Genomic DNA, 22,836 nt, shown 5'->3' with positions numbered 1-22,836 from the left:
CGTTTAGTCTCACCTCAGTCCTTGGGCAGACCTTTTACAAAATTATCAAGGAACATATCTGCAGGGACCCAGCATGGGAGGTAACCCTCGGGCAACCAACACGGGTTCATTCTGGGCAGATCCTGCCTGACTAACCTTGTCTCCTTATGACCAAGTCACAAAGTCCTTGGGTATGGGCATTGGGGTGAATGTTGTCTACCTGGACTTCAAGAAGGCCTTTTGATACTGTTTCTCACCCCATTCTCATAAAAAAAATCTAGGTGACTGCAGCATTGATGCCTACACAGTCAGATGGGTGGCAAATTGGTTCAATGGTCGCGCCCAGAGAGTGGTGGTGGATGGGTTGTTTTCAACCTGGAGGGATGTGGGCAGTGGAGTTCTCCAGGGCTTGCTCCTCGGGCCTGTGGTATTCAAATCTTTATCAGTGATATGGAGGTTAGCCTGGAAAGCACACTGTCCAAATTTGCTGATGACACAAAGATTTAGGGAGAAGTGGGCACACTGGAGGGGAGGGACAGAATCCAACTAGATTTAGACAAATTACAGAAGTGGGCAAATGAGAATAGGATGGAATTCAACGCAGACAAGTGCAAAGTGCTGCATCTAGGGAGAAGAAACCTGCAACATACCTTTAAGTTGGGGAACACCCTTCTCAACAACAGTGTTGGAAAGGGATCTTGGAGTCATTGTTGACTCCACAATGGACATGAGTCGCCAATGCAAGGAAGCGGTCAATAAGGCTAACCACACCTTGTCGTGCATCTACAGATGCATCACAAGCAGGTCCAGGGAGGTGATCCTTCCCATCTATGCAGTACTGGTCAGGCTGCAGTTGGAGTACTGTGTCTAGTTCTGGGCGCCACCCTTCAGGAGGGATGTGGCTAACATTGAGGGGTCCAGAGGAGGGCCACTCACATGGTCAAGGGGCAGCAGGCCAGGCCCTATGAAGATAGACTAAAGGGCCTGAATCTATTCAGCCTCCACAAGAGGAGACTGAGAGGGGATCTGGTGGCTGTCTATAAACTCACCAGGGGGAACCAGCAGAAAATAGGTGATGGTTGTGAAAAAAAGTGGTTCCCCTGGGCACCACCTGGGATAACAAGGAATAACGGCCACAAATTGATTGAGAGCAGATTCAGGCTTGATATCAGGAAGCATTACTTTTTGGTTAAGCCTGCCAGACTCTGGAGTGGGTTCCCAAGGGAGGTGGTGCTCTCCCCTACCTTGGGGGTCTTCAAGAAGAAGTTGGATAGATATCTGGCTGGGGTATTATGATCCCAGCACTCGTTCCTGCCCAGGGCAGGGGGTCTGTTCAGGTCCCTTCCGACTCTAGAAACTATTAAACTGAAACTGTGACTGGTCTGCTCTATGCTGGCCTTTCACAATATCTGTTGAAGTGAACATGGGTTCACAAAAGTTTTGTACATGTAGACACACCAGACACAAGGAAAAGGAATGGAATCTTTTCTGTGGAAACTAAGGTGTTTTTTCCTGATCAAAGAGGTCATCCAAGGATCCTTGAGCTCCTCTATGGTGATTAAGCTCCACTCATACCTATAACAATATTTTTTTCAGAACAGCCAAAACAAAGTAGAGCAAGTCTTAACTGCAAAATGCAGACAGCAAAGATAAATATGAGACAAACCACACACAATAGTGTGAGGAGGTACATCTTTATTTCCCACTTATATGGGAAAAATATGTTTGAGACTTAATGTATATGTTAACCTACCATTGACATACATTGAGAGTGGGTCTTGGCAGATGCAACTTTATCATGAAATCATGGAGCCTCTATGCAACCAACAAATATGATTGGCAGAAGAAGCAAACCATGAATCATCTCCTGATATGCCCTGTAGCACCACAATGCACCCCAAAAGATTTGGCAACACCAACACTAGAAGCAGTGGCCTGTGCAAAATATTGGGAACATACCATATAGAATGGGTGGACTGGAGACCTGATGAAGATTGACATACCTAATGATTATATAAACTGATAACCATAACATTTTCATACTGCCACTTGTCACAGTGAATTTTCACTCACAGAAGTGTATCACCTTTAAGAAAAAAAAAGTCATTATTCAATGTACCTGAAAAGTCAGGATATTCACCTGTAAACCCTTCTACAGCCTTAATTCACTATTGTGCTGAAGTAAGCGTTTTGGTGAAGTATAAAATTATTTGTTATTCTCAGACTCAGTAGTAGTTGTGTAGCTAGTGAATGATTTTTAAAGAGTACAGAAAAAAGGGCTTTTTACTTTTTGTGTGTTCAGGTAAAATAATTTTGGTAATATACTAGGTATATCTAGATGTTGTATTTGTGGAAATCATTAGTCTCCCTGTGTTTTTAGTTTATCACAACAATATGCCTCTCAGCTTGTATTGCAATAACTATTGAATTGTATGAACTTACCAAGAACTTAAGGGAAAAAATATGATATTTGGATACAGGTGAAGGCAAGTACGTACACACCATGGATAATCAACCACATTCTTGAACAAATGCAGTACAATAATTGAGAACTTTCGTGTATTTAATAATTTTACGTAAATATAAAAAACTAAAGCAGAATTTGCCCTCTTATTTACTTACAGGCTAAACAACTTCGACAACATTATATGAGTAAATCCAATGCAGAAGTTGCAGAAGCTCATCAGGCATTGCAGCCAGTTCTGCAGACCATTCGGGAGCTCCAGAGAAAGGTAGGTCTCTCTCATGTAACTAGCTTGTAATTTTGGTTTACTAATTACTTATATAAATCTCCTTTATTGTCACCTGTGCATGTGGTACCCAACACAGTTGTGTGTCTTAACTTGGGTGTACTCAATGTAAAGCATTAAATACATAATTTTAGGTACTTGGGGCACTCAGGAATAAGAAACCCAGTCAGAATGTGGACTCCACTGTACTGAATTCTGTGCACACATGCGCATAATACAACAGGTGGATATAGCAGACACATGGGGAAAAATGCAAGGTAATAGCGAGACAGTTGTTATTTAAAAAAAAGTAGCTAGGATGTAAATATTTTTGAAAAAAATAACCTCCTCTGTGTTGGTTAAATGGTTAACCGATAACACATACCTAGTTTCGGCCTGGGGTGTGGAGTCCCAGGCCAGCATCTGCCCTGCCCTGCCCCACCCCACCCTGCCACAGGGGGTGGGCTTCAGCCACCTGCTTGGAGCACTGTGCGGAACCAGGGGCCACACACACACCTGCTTGGATACAGCTGCTCCTGGGAACTGTTCTCCGGGGCCTTTGACCTGAGCAACAGCAAGCCCTGCCAGACAACAAAGCCCACAGGAAGCTAGATTGCTGTAACAGCAGGCGAGGGGCTTTTCCAGCGAGCTAGGAAGGAGGAAACAGGCAATGCAGGCAGTGCAGGTTGGGGACAGGTTAAACTTTAAGTAGCCTGTTACCTCCTTCCATCTGGCTTCTGAGCACCAGTGAGCAAGCAGCTAATTGCTTAATTGACTAGTCATTAGGCTGCCTGCTGTTTTCCTCTTTAACCTCATAGGTTATGGGTACTAGTCCCTCCCTCCCCGCTCCCTCCACACTCCCTTCCTTCTCACTCCTCTCTCGCTTCTGCCTGCCCTACCAATTTTCCTGTTTGAGGTACTGCACTGCTTCTCTTCCCCTCTGGACTCTGCGCTAAACGTTACCCAGTATACCAGTATAAATATACTTATCGTTTAAACTTTTAACCTTTCACATCCCTAATACCTACACTCTCACCTCTTGAAATTTAAGATAAGAATCAATATTATACTGACCTTGAAGATACTACTGTTGTATTAAAAAAGCTCTGTACCAGATGGGGCCTCATTTACTTCCTAAGCAGCTGTTCTTCTAGACTAGAATAGCTCAATAACTTTAATATACTCTGTTAGCTTTGGTGCTGCAGGAAGATATAAAAGAATAATGGGTTAATAAACACTTGAGCTGAAATGCTGATGATTAGGCTACATTTTAATATAATGAATAAGAAAATGGAAGATGAAATAACAGCAAATAATACACTTATTTTTTCCATTTACTTCCATCCTCTTTTAAATTTTCAAGCATACTTCAGTTTTTGTTATTTTTCTTGTTAATTTTGAAGAAAGACTTGTTTCTTTCCTTTAAAAGCCCTTTATTCTTCTCTCTTTCTACCATTAGTCTGTGCCCAAGTAGAGGAGAAAAGGGGATTATTCCTCATAGAAGGAGGCTTTCAAATGTCTTAGTTTACACATTCTACAAACATTTCCTAATCTACAAACCTTTATTTTTCTCTTGCATAGACAGTCTAGGTATGTTTAAAGGGGAGATGAAGAGTATGCAAGTAATTGGAAACTTACTGGGAAATACTCACTAGTCATGCATTTAATTGAAATGTGAGAGGGGTACTTCCCAGCCATGTCTTCATCTCTTAGCTACTTCCAGTAAAATTTACAAATCTGGGCTTAAGAGTATGGTCCAGAGAGCAGTCAAAGTTCCTGCCATAGTGAGAAAAGTACTTGTTGAGTATTCATGGTTCAATTTACTCTCTTGTGTACAGATACATTCTGGTTCGCCTTGGTGGTTGGATGCGATCCAGACAGCAATACAATATGCCATTGATGAGGAGCTTGTTCAGCGTGTGCAAAATGAGATAACCAGCAACTACAAACAGCAAACGAATAAACTCTCCATGGCAGACAAGTAAGAGAATAACTACAAAATAGCATAATTAATACACTTAAATCTGCTTGAGTTTTCTAATCAGTTTGTGCTAGCAAATGCAATTAAATGCTAAGCACTTGTGCTTCAGAACATCTGGGCTACAATTAAGTTTTAAAATATGCATTTCTAAAAGGAGAAAGTAAATATAAAACTTCAAAAGAGAGAGAACTTCAGTTTTCACCTAGGCAGGCATTCATTAGAATGTTCTTCTTTGTGTTGTCTACTGTATTTTTATACTTTTCCATGTATGTGCAACCAGTGAGCAAATAATTAAATGTTGATTGCATCGGAATTGAATCTCTCAAAAGAAAACTGAATTACAGTTTATTTTGTTGCTCTAGGGACTCACTCTTAGTATTTTTTGGACCCCCCGTTGTGGTCCACCCATTTCCAATCCTGCTGCTTCCCATTCATGATGTGAATTTTTTTAAGCACAGGGTTATGGATAGTTTTCCACTAGAACCCATCAGTACCACTTTTAATTCTTTTGAAATTATTACCTGTCGCTCCCTTCACATTACACCCTTTCCTCAAACACCATCAGTCCTGAGACCCCAGGCTGTTTAAAAAGGCCAGGCCCTGCCCCCTTCCGGTCAGGTGACCTCTGGTGTTGTCCCAGCAACCCACACCTGTCCTTCTTTAGGAGCAGGGCACTTTAATGCCCTGTGACAGAGCATTTAATTTGTCAGGGAATTCCAAACTAAATATGTATTTTTTAACTTGATCTTTTAAACTGGTAGCCGCATGATGTTGCTCCATAAGATTTTTTTTCTGGCTTTTTCTTAGGGATAGAAAAGTTTTCTTGGGTGGGGAAGTAACTTGAAGTGCTTGGAAAGATGTCAAATTGCTGAGTGTCCTGATATCCAAAGCACTGTGTCCCAAGAATAGCTACAGAAAGGGCCTCACAGTGCAAGGTGCGCTCCATATGCTCCCATGGCAGCATGCTCTAGAGCTGATCAAGAGCAATGATATAGCTTTGGGAAAGTAGACCTTCACTTCATACCCTTGTAAAGCTTTACCTGTTAGAACTCAGGTGATAAATATGGTGGGTTTTTGATACCTATGCATGTCCACTGGGCACTGGATTGAGACCAACAGATTTGGGAAATCTTGGTCAATAAACACAGATCAAATGCTAATTGGTTTCAGGCACTATTGACCACAGTGTGTGAACATATGAACAGTTTACCACAGACCAAAAGGGGATAGAATATTGCCTGTGTACATGGTTTGTTTTTTTTCCCCAGTGTAAGTGGAAGTTAAGCTATGATAACTTTTATCCCTATTCTGTTGTTGACTAAGCTATCATAGCTTCTACTTGCTGGGGAGTACGAACAAGCTTTGGACACTTACTGAACAGTTGATGTTTAGTAAACGCCTGCTTTTACCTTTCAATAAAATTTGTCTAGACGTAGTCATAGTCAGAGCTGTATCAGTGAATATGATTTTACAGATTGTTGTCACTTCCAAAACCTGTGTCATTTCCCCTTTAAACCACTATTTCAGTCTTCAAAGATAGTTCTGTATATTGGAAACATGAAAATCTTGGATTTATAATATTATCTCAATGACTTCACTGTGTGGAATCTGTCTAAAAGTGGGTGTTACATTTGATAGTGTTTGCAGGTTTGGGCTTTACATGGGTGTGTAGTTTGCTTCATTTCTCTGTGAAACTACTGAATTAGACTGAGTTAGCTGTTTTTTGTTGTTGTTGCTGTTGTTGTTTATCAGGTTCCGTGATTGTAGAGGCCTTCAGTACCTGCTCACTACTCAGCTAGAAGAAGTGAAGAAGTTCCAGAAGCTTGTAAGAGAAGCTGTCAAAAACCTAGAAGGCCCTCCTTCTAAGGAAGTTATTGAGGCTGCCACTATCTGCCATTTGCGGCCTGTTAGACTTCCTCTCAACAAGTATGTAAAAAAAATAAATAAATTCTTGAGTAGGAGGTGTCTTGATGAATCTCCATCCTTTATTTGGAATGAGAAGGAAATTTAAATATGGAAGAACCTATAATTCAATTGAAGTCATTTGGAGCTCTTTTTCAATTGGAGTCCTTTTTGCCTTCAGGAACCCAGTTTATACGCTTAGAATCCAAGATTATTTTATTAAAAAGGGATATCAATTATTCACATTGACTTTGTCATTGAATATGTGACAATGTAATAAGCTTTATATAAAATTGTCATCTGTGCTTTCATTAATCAGAATGGAAATAATTATAGGAATTCCTTGCTGATTGGTTGAAGTTCTAAGCTCCTCCTTAAAACATCTTGTATTCCAGCTGTGTCTTCTGTAAGGCTGATGAGTTGTTCACAGACTATGAGTCAAAGCTGTTTTCTCATACGTAAGTAGTTTTGCTGCTTTTTCTGTAGTACAAGAAATTTCTTAAAATACAAATTATCCTGAGTTATCTAACCTTTCTCTAGAAGTAATCATTCATTTTATTTTTGCAAAGAGGTTAAGTATCATTGTTATAAATGGCATTACACTTGCTTGTATGTTACATTTTGGGGGGGGACTTGTAAAATGAACAAATAAATTATTTTTTTTCCCTTATGGGGTGCAATCTGAAATTATACAGGGAAAAAGACTTCAAAGTGTTTCCAGACTTTGTGTGTCAATTTGATAGCTATGTTCACCTACACAGTCTGTATGTGTAAGTGATTGATTGCATGCATGCAGATAACTGGTCCTCCAACAACATGGCTGTTTGCTTATTTATTTTCATCTAAATATTCTGTCAGACCATAAATTAACAGTTAGAAAGGGGAGAATACTAAGAGTTTAGGGCTGGTGAGGAATTTTCAGAAGTGCCTGAGCAAGGAAAACAATTCTCATTAACAGTTAATGGGATGTAGACTCATTCCTAAATCCTAAAGCCCATTCCAGTATCAATGTGACAGAGGAGGGAACCGAGACCTTCTTGATTTTGAAAGGATTCTTTTGATCAGGTATCAGTTCTGAACAAAGATTCCACTGCACCATTTTTTATTTTTTTTTAATGCTAGTAAGTCTTGAATTCTAAGGAAGCACTCAAAAATATATTACTTTTAAGGCTACTACTGAGCATATAAAGGCCCCTCTACACATGCAGGTAAAGGTGTGATGGGATCTAATGTGTGATCCACACAGTCATACCTCCTGCTGTGCCATGTGTGTGGCAGAAGGCATTATTGTGGGATTGAGAATCAGATCCCATCACACCTTCTTGCCAGTGTGAGGGGAACCCAATCCTAGTCTCACCCTGTGGAGGGAGCTCTAAGGCTTGGGGGTGCATATGGCCCCCCCTGGCTGATAGCTCTGATTAGCTGATCTGGCTCCCAGTCCCAGGGGCCCATGGCCACACTCTCACTTAATGCAGGGTTGGGCAGTTATTTGGGCTGCAGTGCTACTTAGCGAGTTTTGGTAAGCTGTTGAGGACCAGAAACGCATGCACACATGGACACACGAGCTCCCTGCAGCCAAGTAAAGTCTGGTGCCAGAGTAAAAGCAGGAGTGGGAGCTTGAGGTCCTCCCCACGGCCCAGCCAGGCACTGTTATCCCTTCCCTGGGCCTGGCCAGGCTTCCCATGCCCTGGCTGCCAGGCTTGCCCAATAGCACAGGCAGCAGCATGCTTGCCTGCCAAGCCCCTGCTGTCCTCTTTGGGCACCAGGACTGGCCCTTTGGACACCTGCTGCACAGCTCCTTGGAGTTGTAGTTGAGGGCTCCCTGCATTCCCCCCAACCTTGCAGAGAAGGTGCTGGGTATTAGTGGGTCTTCAGTGACCTTTGCTCCGTCCCAGTGCCCATGAGCTCTACCCAGGCCATGCATTGGCCCCGTCTCCCAGCTAGGTGGGCTTCGGGGGTGGGTACAGGGTGGCTGGAGGGTGCACAAGCTGCTCCACATCCAAGCCATTCCAGGGGAACCCACTCACCTCACAGCCAGACGCTGCACCCCTCTCCTCATGCAGTCTCCATGCCACCCACAGCAGATGACCCAGTTAGGTTCAAGCAGCCACCAGGCTGAGTCTCTGGCTCAGGATCGGGCAGGCCCACCAGCACCTCCAGCAGTTCCTGCAGCCGCTCGACCTTCTGCACCAACCCAGCCACCACCTCTGGCTCAAAGCACCCCAACAGCCACTGCAGCTCGGCACCCAGTGCCCTTTTCATGCAGTACATATGCTCCGGCAGCATGTGCCACAGTGGCTCCCCCACATACCCAGCTCAGGCTCTGGCTCCCTGTGGCTGCATGTGGGTTAAAGCCGCTGCTGTGCAGGCTCCAGGCCCCGGGTGGGGGCAGAGTGTTCGTCTGGAGCTGCTGTGCGGCCACATAGTGCCTCTCCCCCACTGCCAACAGCTGCGTGGAGCTGTCTGCCCAAAACTTATCTGTGGGCCAGATGCAGTCAGGTGCACACCCCTGAGTTAATGGCATTATATGAACCAGCTACAAAAAGAGCTTATTCCTCTTTTTATCATGCCATTAATTGATTGAATGTTTGGCCGGGTGACTGCTTAAGGTGTGATTGATTACTCATGCTGTAAGTATTATGTGTAGATGGGGTCTGGGAATCTCTACACCGAATTTACATCACTAGTACCTTATATTGTGGTTATCATCAGTATGCTCTGAAAGCAATTGAAAGAGGCATAAAAGAAACAAAATTTTTTTTTGCTCGTTAAATTATGAACAAGTTATAAACATGAAAGTAAGCTTTAATTTAAAAAACCAAGATGCTTAAATCCATAGTTTCATAGTTTCTAGGGTCGGAAGAGACCTGAGTAGATCATCTAGTCTGACCCCTCACCATGGCAGGAAACAATACTGGGGTCAAACAACCCCAGCAAGATGTTCATCTAACCTCCTCTTAAAAACCCCCAGGGTAGGAGCCAGGACCACCTCTCTTGGAAGTTGGTTCCAGATCCTAGCCGCCCTGACCGTGAAGTAGTGCTTCCTGATATCTAGCTTAAACCTTCCCTCTGCCAGCTTGTGACTGTTATTCCTGGTCACTCCTGGCAGTGCACGGGGGAACAGTGACTCCCCCAATGCCCGCTGATCCCCCCTGACTAGTTTATAACAGGCCACAAGATCCCCCCTCAGCCTTCTCTTTTGGAGGCTGAACAGGTTCAGGTCCCGTAGCCTCTCCTCATAGGGCCTGCCCTGCTGTCCCCTGATCATGTGAGTGGCCCTCCTCTGGACCCTCTCGATGCTGTCCACATCCCTCCTGAAGTGCAGCGCCCAGAACTGGACACAGTACTCCAGTTGCGGCCTGACCAGTGCCACAGAGAAGGGGAGGATCACCTCTTTGGACCTGCTTGAGATGCATCTGTGGATGCATGACAAGGTACGGTTGGCCTTCCTGACTGCCTCCCCACACTGCCGGCCCATGTTCATCTTGGAGTCAATTATGACTCCAAGATCCTTTTCTGCCTCTGTGCTGACAAGAGGGGAGTTCCCCAACCTGTAGGTATGGTGCCGGTTGTTCCTCCTGAGGTGCATCACCTTGCACTTGTCTGTGTTGAATCCCATCCTATTCACATCCCTCAGATAGGGAGGATCATTATTATTTTGCCTACTTGATATATCCAGTTTCTTGGTCTACTGTTGTGCCATCATGTGTGGGGTTTTTTCCCTCCTTTCCCTTTCCCTTCTCTCCTCCTTTCTCCATACCCTGCCCCTCCATAGCAAACAGTAGTATGCTACAAAAGAAAATCAAAATGCAGCAGTGGGCATGGAGGTCAGAAATCAGTGACACTTGGTGTATTTTGGTATATTTAAGTGTGAAAGGTCAGATGGCTATTTTTGAGGAGATGATAGAAGATGAAGAAGGGCTTGTTGATGACCGTTTACCCACTACAAGCCGAGGACTTTGGGCAGCAAGTGAGACAGAGCGTGCCTTGAAAGCCATACTCTCTTTTGCCAAAGCTCACCGTCTGGATGCTAAACTAACTGAAGAGGGCAACACGTTTCTGGAGCTCTTTGAAGCATGGAAGAAGGAATACAAGGTACTGCACTGTGGGTGTGATTTTGAAGAAACATTACTGCAACTTACTTCATGTAACATAAACACAAGCCCAAATTTATCTTAGAAACCTAACGTTAGGGCTTATTAAGTTTTTGCACAGATTAACTTGAGTAGTGTTTATCTGCTTTCATAGTTCCTAAAACAAGTCAGTATGGACCTGTATAGTTTCATCTATGAAAACATTGCACCAATTGTATTCTTTTTTTCCTCATTTAATTAAGTCTGTGTGTAACAGGACTCAGCAAATCCAATGTCAGGCCTGTCCACTGCCTCAGGTGTTAATTTCTACCTTGTATCATTTGACTTAGTCAATTTAATTTTCGTATTTTAACAGAGTTGTATGTAGTGGGGTTCACTGAATCCATTATCTGCTTCATCTGCCACTTTAGTTTACTTTTTGTCTCGCATTAAATTGTTATAACTTAAGTCTTCACAATACTTTTCCCATTCTAAACATGGATTGTAAATCACCAATTCTGTATTCTGGGTTCAGTTGTTCCTTTTCATTTACAACAGTCTCTAATAACCATATAGGCTTTCCTCTTTACTTAAAAGTAATTTACTATAGCTAAACCTGAGCTTATAAGCGTGTCCTACTAGTGCCAATACTTTTGCAGCTCCCTTAATTGGGGCTTCTGTCTGACTGGCTTCTGTTTCTTACATGTCTTTCCAACTTGCTTTATAGTTACAGAGAGTTATCACCAACCTGCCTCTTCCCCAGCATGCCCCAAAACTCCTCTTGCTTTAGTTCAGTCTACCTTTATTCTATAGTAGGCCTGGTTGTTAGTTATGTATTCCCTTGGACTGAGGAGTAAACTGATTGACAAGTGAGACTGATGCCAGTACTTCATTAAAGGGCTAGCTTGCTCCATGACCTCAAAAGCAATGTGAACGAACCCCTGGGCCTCTAAATCAGTATTTAGGCACCTGATTTAGGTGATTCTCAAGTACTTTCTACACTTCAGGTATTTTCTGAAATTCAGGCCATTTTTTAGATACCTAAATATTGACTAAAAATGTTGGCCCTAGCTTTTTATCTCAGATTTCACTATTTTATGTACAGAACTTTTTATAATTGGCGCAAAGAAAAAATGTATTTTTGACATAAGCCAGACAATTACTGTGGTTTATTGCTAGTGTAGGAAGGGTACAAATAGTCTCTTCGTGTTCTATTGCTTTGGGAAACAGAAGGAAAACTAATATGCCAGTGACAATAAAAGTAGTACATTTGTGAATCCATCTGTGCTGGCCTGGAAACATTGATTCTGTTCTGTTCGTTTTGAGGTATGAACTCCCAAATCTAGAACGGAGTTTGTTCTGGCTTTTGACCCTATCCTGAAATACCAGAGCTGCTGCATTTAATCAAAGGCATGCATGTGTTTGATTAGTTTTAGAATTCATATAAATATATGTGCTTTGTCAGTGCCAATTCCTTGTAGGCAGGGGAGGAGGGGAACTGTTCTAGTTTCTTTTCTAATTATACAGACTAGCTTGACAGCTTCATTTAAAATTGGGAAGCTTTGCCCACTGTAATACCACTTCACTTGCTTAAACATTTGCTTAAAGAAGAAAGCTGAAGTAACTGCTTGCTTTTCTATTAGTGGGTACTAATTTCAGAGCTTTTATGCATCTGTTCTATTAAAACTACATGCAGAGATGAACACTTAATGTAAAGCAGTATTCAGGAGAAGAAGGAACTGGTGTTAGCTGTAAAATCAAGACTCTGACTAGAAGGAAAAGATATTGATAACATCAAGGAAACGCTTAAGGTTGTCCTCAGGGGTGATTATTAGTTTTCTTTCATGACGTTTTTATAAGCAGTTTTATTTTTATTTTTCTTATTTGTGATGTAGACTACATTGAATTTATTTCTCTCTACGTAATTGTATGTCAGTGCCCATGCACAATGAGTATGCATGTGTGATTTGTTAAGGTATAGGCTCCAAAACCAATGCTTCATATTTTTTTCTTTATTTAAAAAAAATTACACCCCAAAAACCCACATTAAGGAATATCTTTAGAGTAAGAAATCAAGATCGTATGCATCTTTTGGCCTTGAAGCCAAAAGCCAGAAAAGAAATGGGGATAATTGTTGGGTTTCAGAGAAGGACCGACCACCAGTTAAAATACTTAAAGTGTTCTAGAAAGCTTTAACAGAAAAAAATTGCAGGAGTTTAAAAACTAACAAATTACAATATAATCACCATAAACTCCTGAGCGAAAACTGTGAACTGTGCTTATGATCTGTTGGTTTTCTGTAAATAATTATAATAGTTAACATTTGAAGTATCTGGTAATCAGTGTGTGAATAGAACCCAATGCCTCTGGCTTTCTTTTGAACATTACTTTTTCTGTGTTATCAAGAACGTTCTAACATTGTATGTCAGCATTTTTTATATTAGTATTGTTGCTTCAGTGAACAAAATGTTTCAGCTTCATCTAAGAGTGCTTCCTTAGTACTTCTTGCTTTGCAGCAAGTGTTACTCCTTTTCTTAATTGAAGCTATGTGGAGTCAAACAAATGCAGCCAGCTTCCTGGTTTCTAGATGTGTTAATGTATTTGTAGTGGTTATGATAGTATGTTCATTCATAACTGTACATAAAGTTGGTACCAAGAGAGCAAGATAAAGCATAGCCATAATCTTTTAGTTTCTGGTTCAGAGAAAGTTGTGGTAGTTGCATGATTGTGAAATCCTCATTTAAAGATTCAGATTGAGATTTGGCAGTAAATTTGCTTACAATGTGATGCAGGAGTATACTGGAGACTACCTGAGTATTTTTAGTAATCATTTTTGATTTTATAGTTACTTCATGAATATTGGATGGTATTGAGGGATCATGTGTCTGCTATTGATGAACTTGCCATGGCCACAGAACGGCTGAGAGTGCGTCATCCTGATGAGCCCAAGCCGAACCCTCCAGTACTTCACATCATAGAACCACATGAGGTAGTGTTCTCTTGTTCCCATTCCCGTTCTCTCTCTCTCTCTCTCTCTCTCTTTCTCTCCGTATGTGTGTAGACAGATACTTTGCCTTATGTAACATCAATATACATTAGGAGACTTTGGACAAGGAGAACGGTAGCTGTAATCCCCAGGATCCTGAGGTTTCACACACCTCTGAATCCTAGAGTTGGCAGCAGCCATGATTTGCTGGGTCTGGGGTTTTTCACGGGGCATGGTGTGCCTCTGGAGCTGGGAGCCCCCTCAGCTGAAGGGAGACTGCAGAGGAGACAATGCTACATGTGCAAATTATAGCAACCAGCTATAAAGTTAGTCCACATTTCTGAGGTCTAACTTCATAGCTGGTTGGAGCTTTTTATTGTGTGATACCTACTTTTCACATGTAACTGGCAATTGCACAGTTAATCAATTAATTGTACAATAGTTGTAATGTGTAAAGGGGGCCTATAACTATACATAGATATCTATATGTATGTAGATCTGTAACAATTCGTCTATATATAAATATATTGTTTATATATCTGTCATTATATATAGATATAAAGATATGGGTGTAGGCCTTATTGATTAATACCGGCATTTCGCAGTACATATACAACTCATGGGGATCTGAGACAAAAGTTCAATAAACCAATTTAATGTCAATCAGTTAAGTCTGATACTATATCTATCTAGGTTTATCCTAAACTGGTTTTGGCCCTTTTGAAAGTGGTGTGTATGCACTGAATTTCTTTTGTGTTACAGATTTGAACTGGTTTCTGATCATTTGTACCAGTTTATGTAATTTCTGTGCCCAGCCATAAAGGTTTTGTTAAAAGCAGGCCTGACTGAAGGCTAACACCTTACCCACCACAGCCCGAGACTGGTGTTTTTGAAGTTAAGCTTGATAACCCGTTGACAAAAATTGATTGATTGATTGCCAAAGAGTCCAAAATGCATGTAAGAGGATATCAAAAGGTACAAGGATTTAGGGTAGTTTGGTGAGGGATGGTGCTGTTTTTGTAAGTATCTAATGCAAACAAATTGCTTGAATTGCTATGAGGAGGCCTGAAAAATTCTGGAACTTTGTACTTGGCCTATGGGACTCTCTTCTCTCTCTTTCTCTATGCAAGCTGAGCCTGTGTCTTATCACAAGCATCCAGGGCTTGCAACTTTTAGACAAGTGTGTTAGCAAGGTGGTACTTTGTAAGTAATAAACCTTATTGAGTCTTTGCCACTGAACTGTATTTGTGACAATCAAGTGCATAATGTTGAGGTCCTCAAACAAACACTCATGCTACCTGCTGCAGTACAGACAGCACCTGCCAGAATGCTTCTACGCAAATAACAACACTGACCAGCAGGGGCGGCATGCAGGGGATATATGTGCACCCCCTGAGAGCGCCAGTGCACCGCCTGTCAGGCCATGCTCCCTGTTTAGCTGGGGGGCAGTAGGGCAGGCCGGAGTACCAGTAAACCCCCCCACCCCCACAAACGCCAGTTGGGGAGCGCTGGCCGCTTTTACAGTGAGTGAGATCGGCCACCAGGAAACTCCCTTTCCCCGGCCAGCAGGATTGGCTGCCCACCCTGGTCACTGAGTTGTGTTGTGGGGGCTAACTCAAGAGGCACTAGACATCCATGCTGACCAGGATAAAAACAGAGGAGTAACAATGAGCTAGATGCTTGCTTTCTAATTTTCTACAACTTCTTAGATTCTGCATTCAGCAAAACATTTCAACTTACCCTGCAAAAATAGGATTGAAAAATTAATTTTTAAGTGGCATGATCAGGTTATAATTCAAAATGTAGAATTTTCCTTTTTAAAGAACAGACTTTTTACAAAACCATAGAAATTTATTCATTAAACTAAAGAGGAATCACTTATTTTTTTTTTAGTCCTCAGTGTTTATCTGTAGTGTTTGGAGCTTTTGCAGGATTAAAATTGACTAGAAACAAAAGTCAACTGGACAAATCCATTGTAATAGAATATGCTAACTAAGTGGTTCTCAACTTTGTTAGATTTAGGACATCTCTCCACAAACTTTTTGAATTTGGTAGCACCCCTGGGTGACAACCACTGTTGTACTGCCTCAGTTTACTTCTGTTGTTCTCAATCAGTATGCTGCCACTGCACTCAGGTAAAAGTGCCCTATGTGCCTTGTGCACACCCAGGCTGGACAGGGTTGTGGCATTTGTGTTCCCCTACTTCCATTTGGGTATTCTAATAAGACTAAAACAGGCAGGAGAGGCTGCCTATGCTGCAGCCTTTTCTAATCTGCCCTCCTCCTCCCATGCTCCTCCTTGAAACAGGCATGCAGGAATGTTCTTGGGTGATGTTGTGCAGGGAAGGGTCATGGCACAAGCAGGCTCTCTTGCCTGTGTTATGCTATCAAGAACCTTTACCAAGAGAAGGAGCAAGCACCCATGCCCATGCCCTTCCTGGTCTAGCTGTGCACAAGGTAGGCAGGACATTTTACCTGGCCATTGTGGTGGCAGCAGCTGTTATGTGGCACCCCTGAAAAGGTCTTATAGCACCCTAGTTGAGAACCACTGGGCTAAATGAAGAACAGAGAAAACTAAAGTGAAAAATTAGGTTGTGAAAAATTACAGCATAGGTTGTGAAAAATTACTAAACAGTTGGGGTCAGCTCACACAGGTTGGTTGAAGACTTATCATTAGGTGCTGACATCAATTATTCTGTCAATCAGGGCTCTCCAACTTCTTGGTGGCCATGCACTGCATGGGTGTAGACCAGGAGGCTGCATGCCACTTGGGCCACTCGCTATGTACTTTCCTCTCTCCCTCCCCACCTCCTGCCATTTTTCTAGAGGTCTAGAAAATATTTCATACAAGTTGGGGTTTGAAGGAATTGAGATTTAGTCTACGAAGAGAAGACTAAGGCGTTCCATAACAGGCCTAAAATACCAGGAAGGTTCTTATGAAGAGGGGGCAATGCATTGTTCTCCATGGATACAGGGCACAGGACAAGAAATCATGGAGATTTCAGCTGGATATATGAAGAACTGTCTAATTCTGAGGGTGGTTAAGAACTAGAATGGATTATAGAGAGATTGTGGACTCTCCAATACTAAAAAATGTTGAATGCAGGTTAGACAAATGTCTTTCTGGGATGGCTTAAACAAGGAAGACTTTGCCTTGAGCAGGGGGTTTGATTAGTCTCCTCAAGTCCTTTCCATCCCTATCTTTGACCCTCTTTTGTATGATTCCATATCCATGTTTAATATATGCTGTTTTTTAGGTAGAACAAAATCGAGTGAAACTTTTGAATGACAAGGCAGTTGCCAAATCCCAGCTTCAGAAGAAACTAGGCCAGCTCCTGTATCTCACTAATTTAGAGAAGGTACAGTATACTTGTTACTCCCATATTACAATTTAGTGTCACCTTCTAGTGCACAAATTGGCAATCCACTTCAGTGCTTTCATTTATATATATATGTTTATCAGTAGATTATAGTTTTACTTTAAAGATGCACTGTAATCTTATTACCTTGTATTGTGAGTGACTACCACATGATATAGTATATAATCACATAATGAACATGAGTTGTCAGTGTGACAGAGTCATCAGCAAAGCTAATGGCACTTTATCATGCATCAGCAGATGCGTGACAAACAGAACCAAGGAGGTGATACTTCCCCTCTCTGGGGCACCGGTCAGACCGCAGTTGGAATACTGCGTCCAGTTTTGGACGCCACACTTCAAGAGGGATGTGGATAACCTGGAGTGGGTCCAGAGAAGGGCCACTCGTATGGTTAAGGACTTGCAGGCCAAGCCCTACGAGGAGAGACTAGGGCACCTGAACCTCTTCAGCCTCCACAAGAGAAGGTTGAGAGGTGACCTTATGGCTGCCTATAAATTCATCACGGAGGTGTGGAAGGGAATAGGTGAGGCTCTATTCACCAAGGCGCCCTTGGGGGTTACAAGAAACAATGGCCATGAGAAAGCAGAGAGCAGATTTAGACTGGACATTAGAAAGAACTTCACAGTTAGAGTGGCCAAAATCTGGAATGGGCTCCCAAGGGAGGTGGTGCTCTCCCCTACCCTGGGGGTCTTCAAGAGGAGGTTAAATAGACATCTAGCTGGGGTCATCTCAACCCAGCACTCTTTCCTGCCTATGCAGGGGGTCAGACTTGATGTTCTATTGAGGTCCCTTCTGATCCTAACTTCTATTCATCTATAATCCATGTTGTATATGTTACATAAAAATACTGTATAACATAATATATTTTGGCCACTTTCTAAATCACTCAAATGTGAACATATAAACAAACAATCTAAAATGACTTTTGTTTCTTTTCGGCTCTTGGTATGGAAATCTGTAAATAAGCAGAAATAATATAATTGTCAAAAGTATCCGCTAAATATATGTGCTAATTTTCATAAGTTTCTTTAAAGTTATTACTTTTTTGAAGCATAATATTCAAATAGGTCAACTTGTTTGCAGAAGAGTGGTTCTCAATGGAAACACTGCTGCTGCAGCCATTTAAGAGTGCCCCTTGTGCTTCATATGGAGCCAGATGGGGAAGTGGTTATGGCAGGAGCTGGCAGTCCTGCCTTCATTAGGTTTAAGCCAAGTATGGCCCCATGTATCCTTGCATATTCCTTTTGGAAAGAGGCAGGTGGGTGAGCTCCATCTGGAGGCAGCAGCACAGAAGCCTGGAGATAAATTATACACTGCCCCACATACATCTGTTCCCATGAGAGGCATGCGGAGTAAGACTGGGAATGGCTGTGGCAGGAGCCAGTACTCCTGCCTGCATTAGGGTTATCAAATAAACCTAAAAGAGAAATACACCTTTAGCTCCGTCTGAGGCACACAGCAGTTTCACCTGGCTGTAGTAGCACTGGTGCTTCAGTACCCTTGAAAAGGGTCACATGGCACCCTGGTTGAGAACCGCTGCTTCAAAGGTTTCTTTTGTGATACCAGATTTAAATGCCTGTTAGATCTTTGCCTTGATTAAATAAGTTCATCACCAGTATTGAGCACTCTGGTTAGTTTACTGTCACTGGTTTCCCAGCAACCTCTGGTCATTCTACCCAGGAGAAAGTCTGTATCTTCTGCTCCACTTCTTCCATTGAATAAGTCCCCAGTTATCACAAGAGATTATGGAACAAGACAAGCTAGTTGTTTTAATTCAATTACACCTTGAATATCTTAGAATGGTTTTATGATGGTGGGGTGATATCTCTTCAAACGCTGTTTGGTGGCACATTTCAGTACCCCAGTATTTATAATATAAATAGTAAGTACTATGTGTATGTTTCTAAAAAATCTAAAGCAGACAGTTAACAGGTAATTATTTCAGATAAAGATTGTACAGAATTGTGTTCAGTATATTAAGGGATAATTAGCCAGTGTGTTTAAGATGGAGACTGCCCTGGTGCAGATGACCTGTTGTGCAAAGTTTGATTTGGTGATATTTATGCCAACTACTTTTTGCCAATTGTTTGAACAACAAAAATGAGTCAAAGCATAGGTAAACAAAGTTTGGTATGATTCAGGCAGACTCAAAATGTATTATAAATATTGCTTAAACCTTCAGAAGCCAAAGAGCTTTCTTCCTTTTTTTCATTCCTTCCTACAGTAATGACAGAACATTTCATTAAAAATGTAATGACACTTTTAAGCATATTTGATTATTTTGGTCTGTTATATAATCTGGCTGATGTAAAAAATGTAGTAGCTTTTGTAGTGTAAGTTAAAACTTAATTTAAAAAGAAGGAAAGGAGATCTCTACAACATTTTCATCAGACTTTTTATTATGTTGAAACACTTCTGAGGAATATTTTCAAAGTCTGATACAGTTTGAAAAACAGATATAAATAGAACTGTTATTAATTAAATACTCTATTTACTATTTTTGATTCATGGGGTGGAGAAGATAACCTGGTTTTATTTCTACAAAAATTAGCAAAGGATGTTCAACAACTTTAAAAGCAGTTATAAAATAAGTTCAGGATTGACTGTAATACTGTGTTTGCTCAAATATGGTGAGGGTTTCCCTCCTTATTTAGTACAGGGAGGAAAAAACCTCTTAGAATCAAGTACAGATCAGGCAAGCTATTGCTATGGCTGTGGAAGAGGGGCATGGGTGGCTCATGTGACAGGTAGGGTGTGCATGGGAGAGCATGGGGAAGGGCCGGTGGGATTGTGGGAGATGGGATGGGCAGAGCAAGTGGGGCATGCATGGGCAAACAGCACAGGGGAAGGGACATGTGAGCACAATGCAGAGGGGAGCACAGGGGAAAAGGGTGTGCAGTGCAGGGGGGGAACAAGAGGAAGGAGTGCACGATGCAGGGGGAAACACAGGAGGGAGCAATGGAGGTATTGCAGGAGAAGGGACGTGGGTATCATGGGGGGGTGTGCAATGCAGGGGGAACATGAGGGAGGGGCACACAGTGCAGGGGGAGCACTCGTGAAGAAATGCACAGAGTGACGGGAATGCAGGAAAAGAGACATGGGGTGCAAGGAAGGGAAACAGCAAGGGGATGTGCACTACAGATGGGGAAAGGGTGAGCAGTTCTGGGGGAACATGAGGAAGGGATGAGTGGTGCGGGGAAAGGGATGCATAGGGTGCTGAGCAAGTGGAGTGCTGAGCAAGAGCATAGGGAACAGGTGTGTTGAAGGAGTACATAGTGAATGGTGAGCACTGAGAGAGGCATGCACAGGGAAGGGGTGTGCGGAGTGGTAGGGGAGTTGCTATGGCTTCGACCCCCACCCTGCCTGGGTTTGGAGGCTGAAGTCAGAACCGGTGCTACTGTTTGGCTGTACCAGGTGCTCCGTGCCCCCCTCAGAGACGAAGCAAAAGCAACTATAAAGGTGAGGAGGTCAAGTGGTAGGAAGGGGAAGGCACTAGAGGTAAGTGGCAAAGTTTACCTGCCCAAGGGGCATAGGGCAGGCTGCCTGCCCCCCAGCTACTACTTCCCTGCCACTAGTTTTCCTGTGAAAGTGGTAGGAGGAATGAATTTAAGAGGACCCTTCAAGAACTAGATTCTAGATGTGGAAAATTCAAAGTAATTTATAATTTTCCATGTCTCCAGTTTCATAGTTGAAGGGTTGTCTTAAATTCAGTGTTGTCTTTGGCTCGAGTACATAGGTTAACTTTCCAAATAGATTATTTAAAATATAGATGATCTTTTTTGGGTTTTTTTGAAAAATGAAAATGTTTCTGTTTTATAGTCTCAGGATAAAACCACTGGTGGAGTTAATCCAGAACCCTGTCCAATTTGTGCTCGCCAACTGGGAAAGCAGGTAAATAACCAGGAAGTGATCCTCTCTTTTACAGAATTCTTAGACTTGATTTCTGCCATCTGAATTTAAATGAGCATTGTGTTTAAATCTGAGAAACTTAAGATTTTTTCAAAAACACCATGTTATTGAATTCTCTCATCTGTGTATATGTTCCTTTTGATTTCTTTACTCAGTGAAAGTTGGAATATAGGGTCTGGTTTTCTGTATCTGTTTTTACTGAGTTTTTAATTTTTTTTCTTCTGAGAATAGAAAACTTTAAAAAATGTATATTAGCTGTTCAGAAACTAATGGGATGTAATAGGATAGATACTGATACTCTGGATTCTTTTATTTTTCAGAACTAGAAAAGCTGGAATTTGAGAGTGAGTTTAGTGAAAAATGTGAGATTATGAGATGCATGCCCTATGTCTTTAAATACAGGTGCAGTATAGGTAATGCTTCATGTACTGTCTGCTGAATTTAAACTAGTACCCAAGACTAAAAGGCTCCATATCTTTTTATCATATCTGCTGTGTTACCTGGTCTTTCCAGAATTTATATTTTGTTCTAAAGCTTATGGCTGCCTATACACATGCTGGTTTGCATTCTAATTAGAATGCTTCTGCATGGTCTCACTATCCCATGTATAATGATGTTATATCTCATCAAATGAAGTTTAGATAAAGCATCTCATGGTGGGACCTTAATACATGTGACAGTGGGGTGTTTTAATTAGAGTGGCTCTCTAGGAACTGCTCTAATTATAAGATGCTTCTCCCACCCCCCAGCTCTTGAGCATGTGTATAGGCAGCCATAGTTCTCAGACTACTCAGGTGGTCCGCGGAACTGGGTGATCACATCTGGGAGCTGAATTCTTCATTGTCAGTTGCTAAAACTACATTAATTGCAAAATACTAGTTCTTTGTTAATTGTTGTAGTTGTCATAGGAGTATTACATAACTCCTCCTAAAGAGAAGGTGTCCCCAACACAGTCTCTGCATTAATTATAGTCCATTCCATAAAAAACCCATATTGAAAACATTCTTTCTTTTTAATAAGTGGAGTGCCATTGCAATTAACAGTCTTATCAAAAAAATTAAAACATTTGGTCTCAGGACTTCTGAAGTAAGAATTGTCACTTTTTTGTTTTGCGATGGCAAGGTGAAATCTGAATCAAAATATAGGTTCTATAAAATATAAACTCTTCCAAACTGAAATCCAAAAGAAATATTTCCATTTAAGTTTCTGAAATTCTTTTACAAATAGTAACCTGTTTCCTTCTCTTATGTATAGTCTGCATTAGAACATGGTTTTAGGTCATAACAACTAAATTTAAAAAAACCAAGATTTTGTTAAAAAAAATAAAAGGTTATCTGATTTAGCTTTCCAAATTGAGACAAAGATGATAAACATAAATAGTACATCTTTGAAAACTTCCATTAAAAATTGTCCTTTCTTTGAAATAAATTAATTTCCTTACGTTGAAATTCAGGATTTTTCAACTAGCTCCAGTACAGTCTTTTTTAATTCCCTCAGTTTTAATATTCTGAAGAGTTGTCTTATTAAAGGTAAGGTCATGTTTTGTTAATGTAATCTTAACTTTATGTGCCTCTGTGATTGCATGTGTGGGGAAAAAATAATATTTTTTTTTTTATTTCCCTTTCCAGTGGGCAGTTCTGACTTGTGGGCATTGCTTCTGTAATGAATGTATAGCTATAATTATAGAACAGTACAGTGTTGGCACTCGCAGGAGTTCGATTAAGTGCGCCATCTGCAGACAGACAACCTCTCATAAAGAAATATCTTACGTCTTCACTGCGGAGACTGCAAACCAGGAAGATGATATTCCTGTGAAGGTAATCAGCCTTACATAGAATTTCCTGGCACAGGTTTTCAGCGGTGCACACTCTAAGACGGTTTTTGCAGCTAAGTTGGA

The 22,836-nt window shown here is 41.5% G+C and overlaps 1 protein-coding gene across 2 annotated transcripts in view; it reads left to right on the top strand.

The window, feature by feature from the left end:
* Nucleotides 1-22,836, top strand: part of SHPRH (SNF2 histone linker PHD RING helicase) — a 98,004-nt gene that overhangs the window by 46,668 nt on the left and 28,500 nt on the right. For both annotated transcript variants that reach the window (XM_090040998.1, XM_090041004.1), the window contains exons 17-25: nucleotides 2,604-2,711; nucleotides 4,547-4,689; nucleotides 6,442-6,615; nucleotides 6,987-7,049; nucleotides 10,461-10,686; nucleotides 13,510-13,653; nucleotides 16,907-17,008; nucleotides 20,850-20,921; nucleotides 22,568-22,756. In XM_090040998.1, the coding sequence (XP_089897124.1) occupies nucleotides 2,604-2,711; nucleotides 4,547-4,689; nucleotides 6,442-6,615; nucleotides 6,987-7,049; nucleotides 10,461-10,686; nucleotides 13,510-13,653; nucleotides 16,907-17,008; nucleotides 20,850-20,921; nucleotides 22,568-22,756 (1,221 nt within the window). The remainder of the gene's footprint in view (nucleotides 1-2,603; nucleotides 2,712-4,546; nucleotides 4,690-6,441; nucleotides 6,616-6,986; nucleotides 7,050-10,460; nucleotides 10,687-13,509; nucleotides 13,654-16,906; nucleotides 17,009-20,849; nucleotides 20,922-22,567; nucleotides 22,757-22,836) is intronic.

Source organism: Crocodylus siamensis, chromosome 1 (assembly GCF_052110815.1).
Source record: "Crocodylus siamensis isolate JL-2025a chromosome 1, ASM5211081v1, whole genome shotgun sequence".
In the NCBI taxonomy this organism is placed as follows: Eukaryota; Metazoa; Chordata; order Crocodylia; family Crocodylidae; genus Crocodylus; species Crocodylus siamensis.
This window is presented reverse-complemented; position numbering and strand designations above follow the sequence as displayed.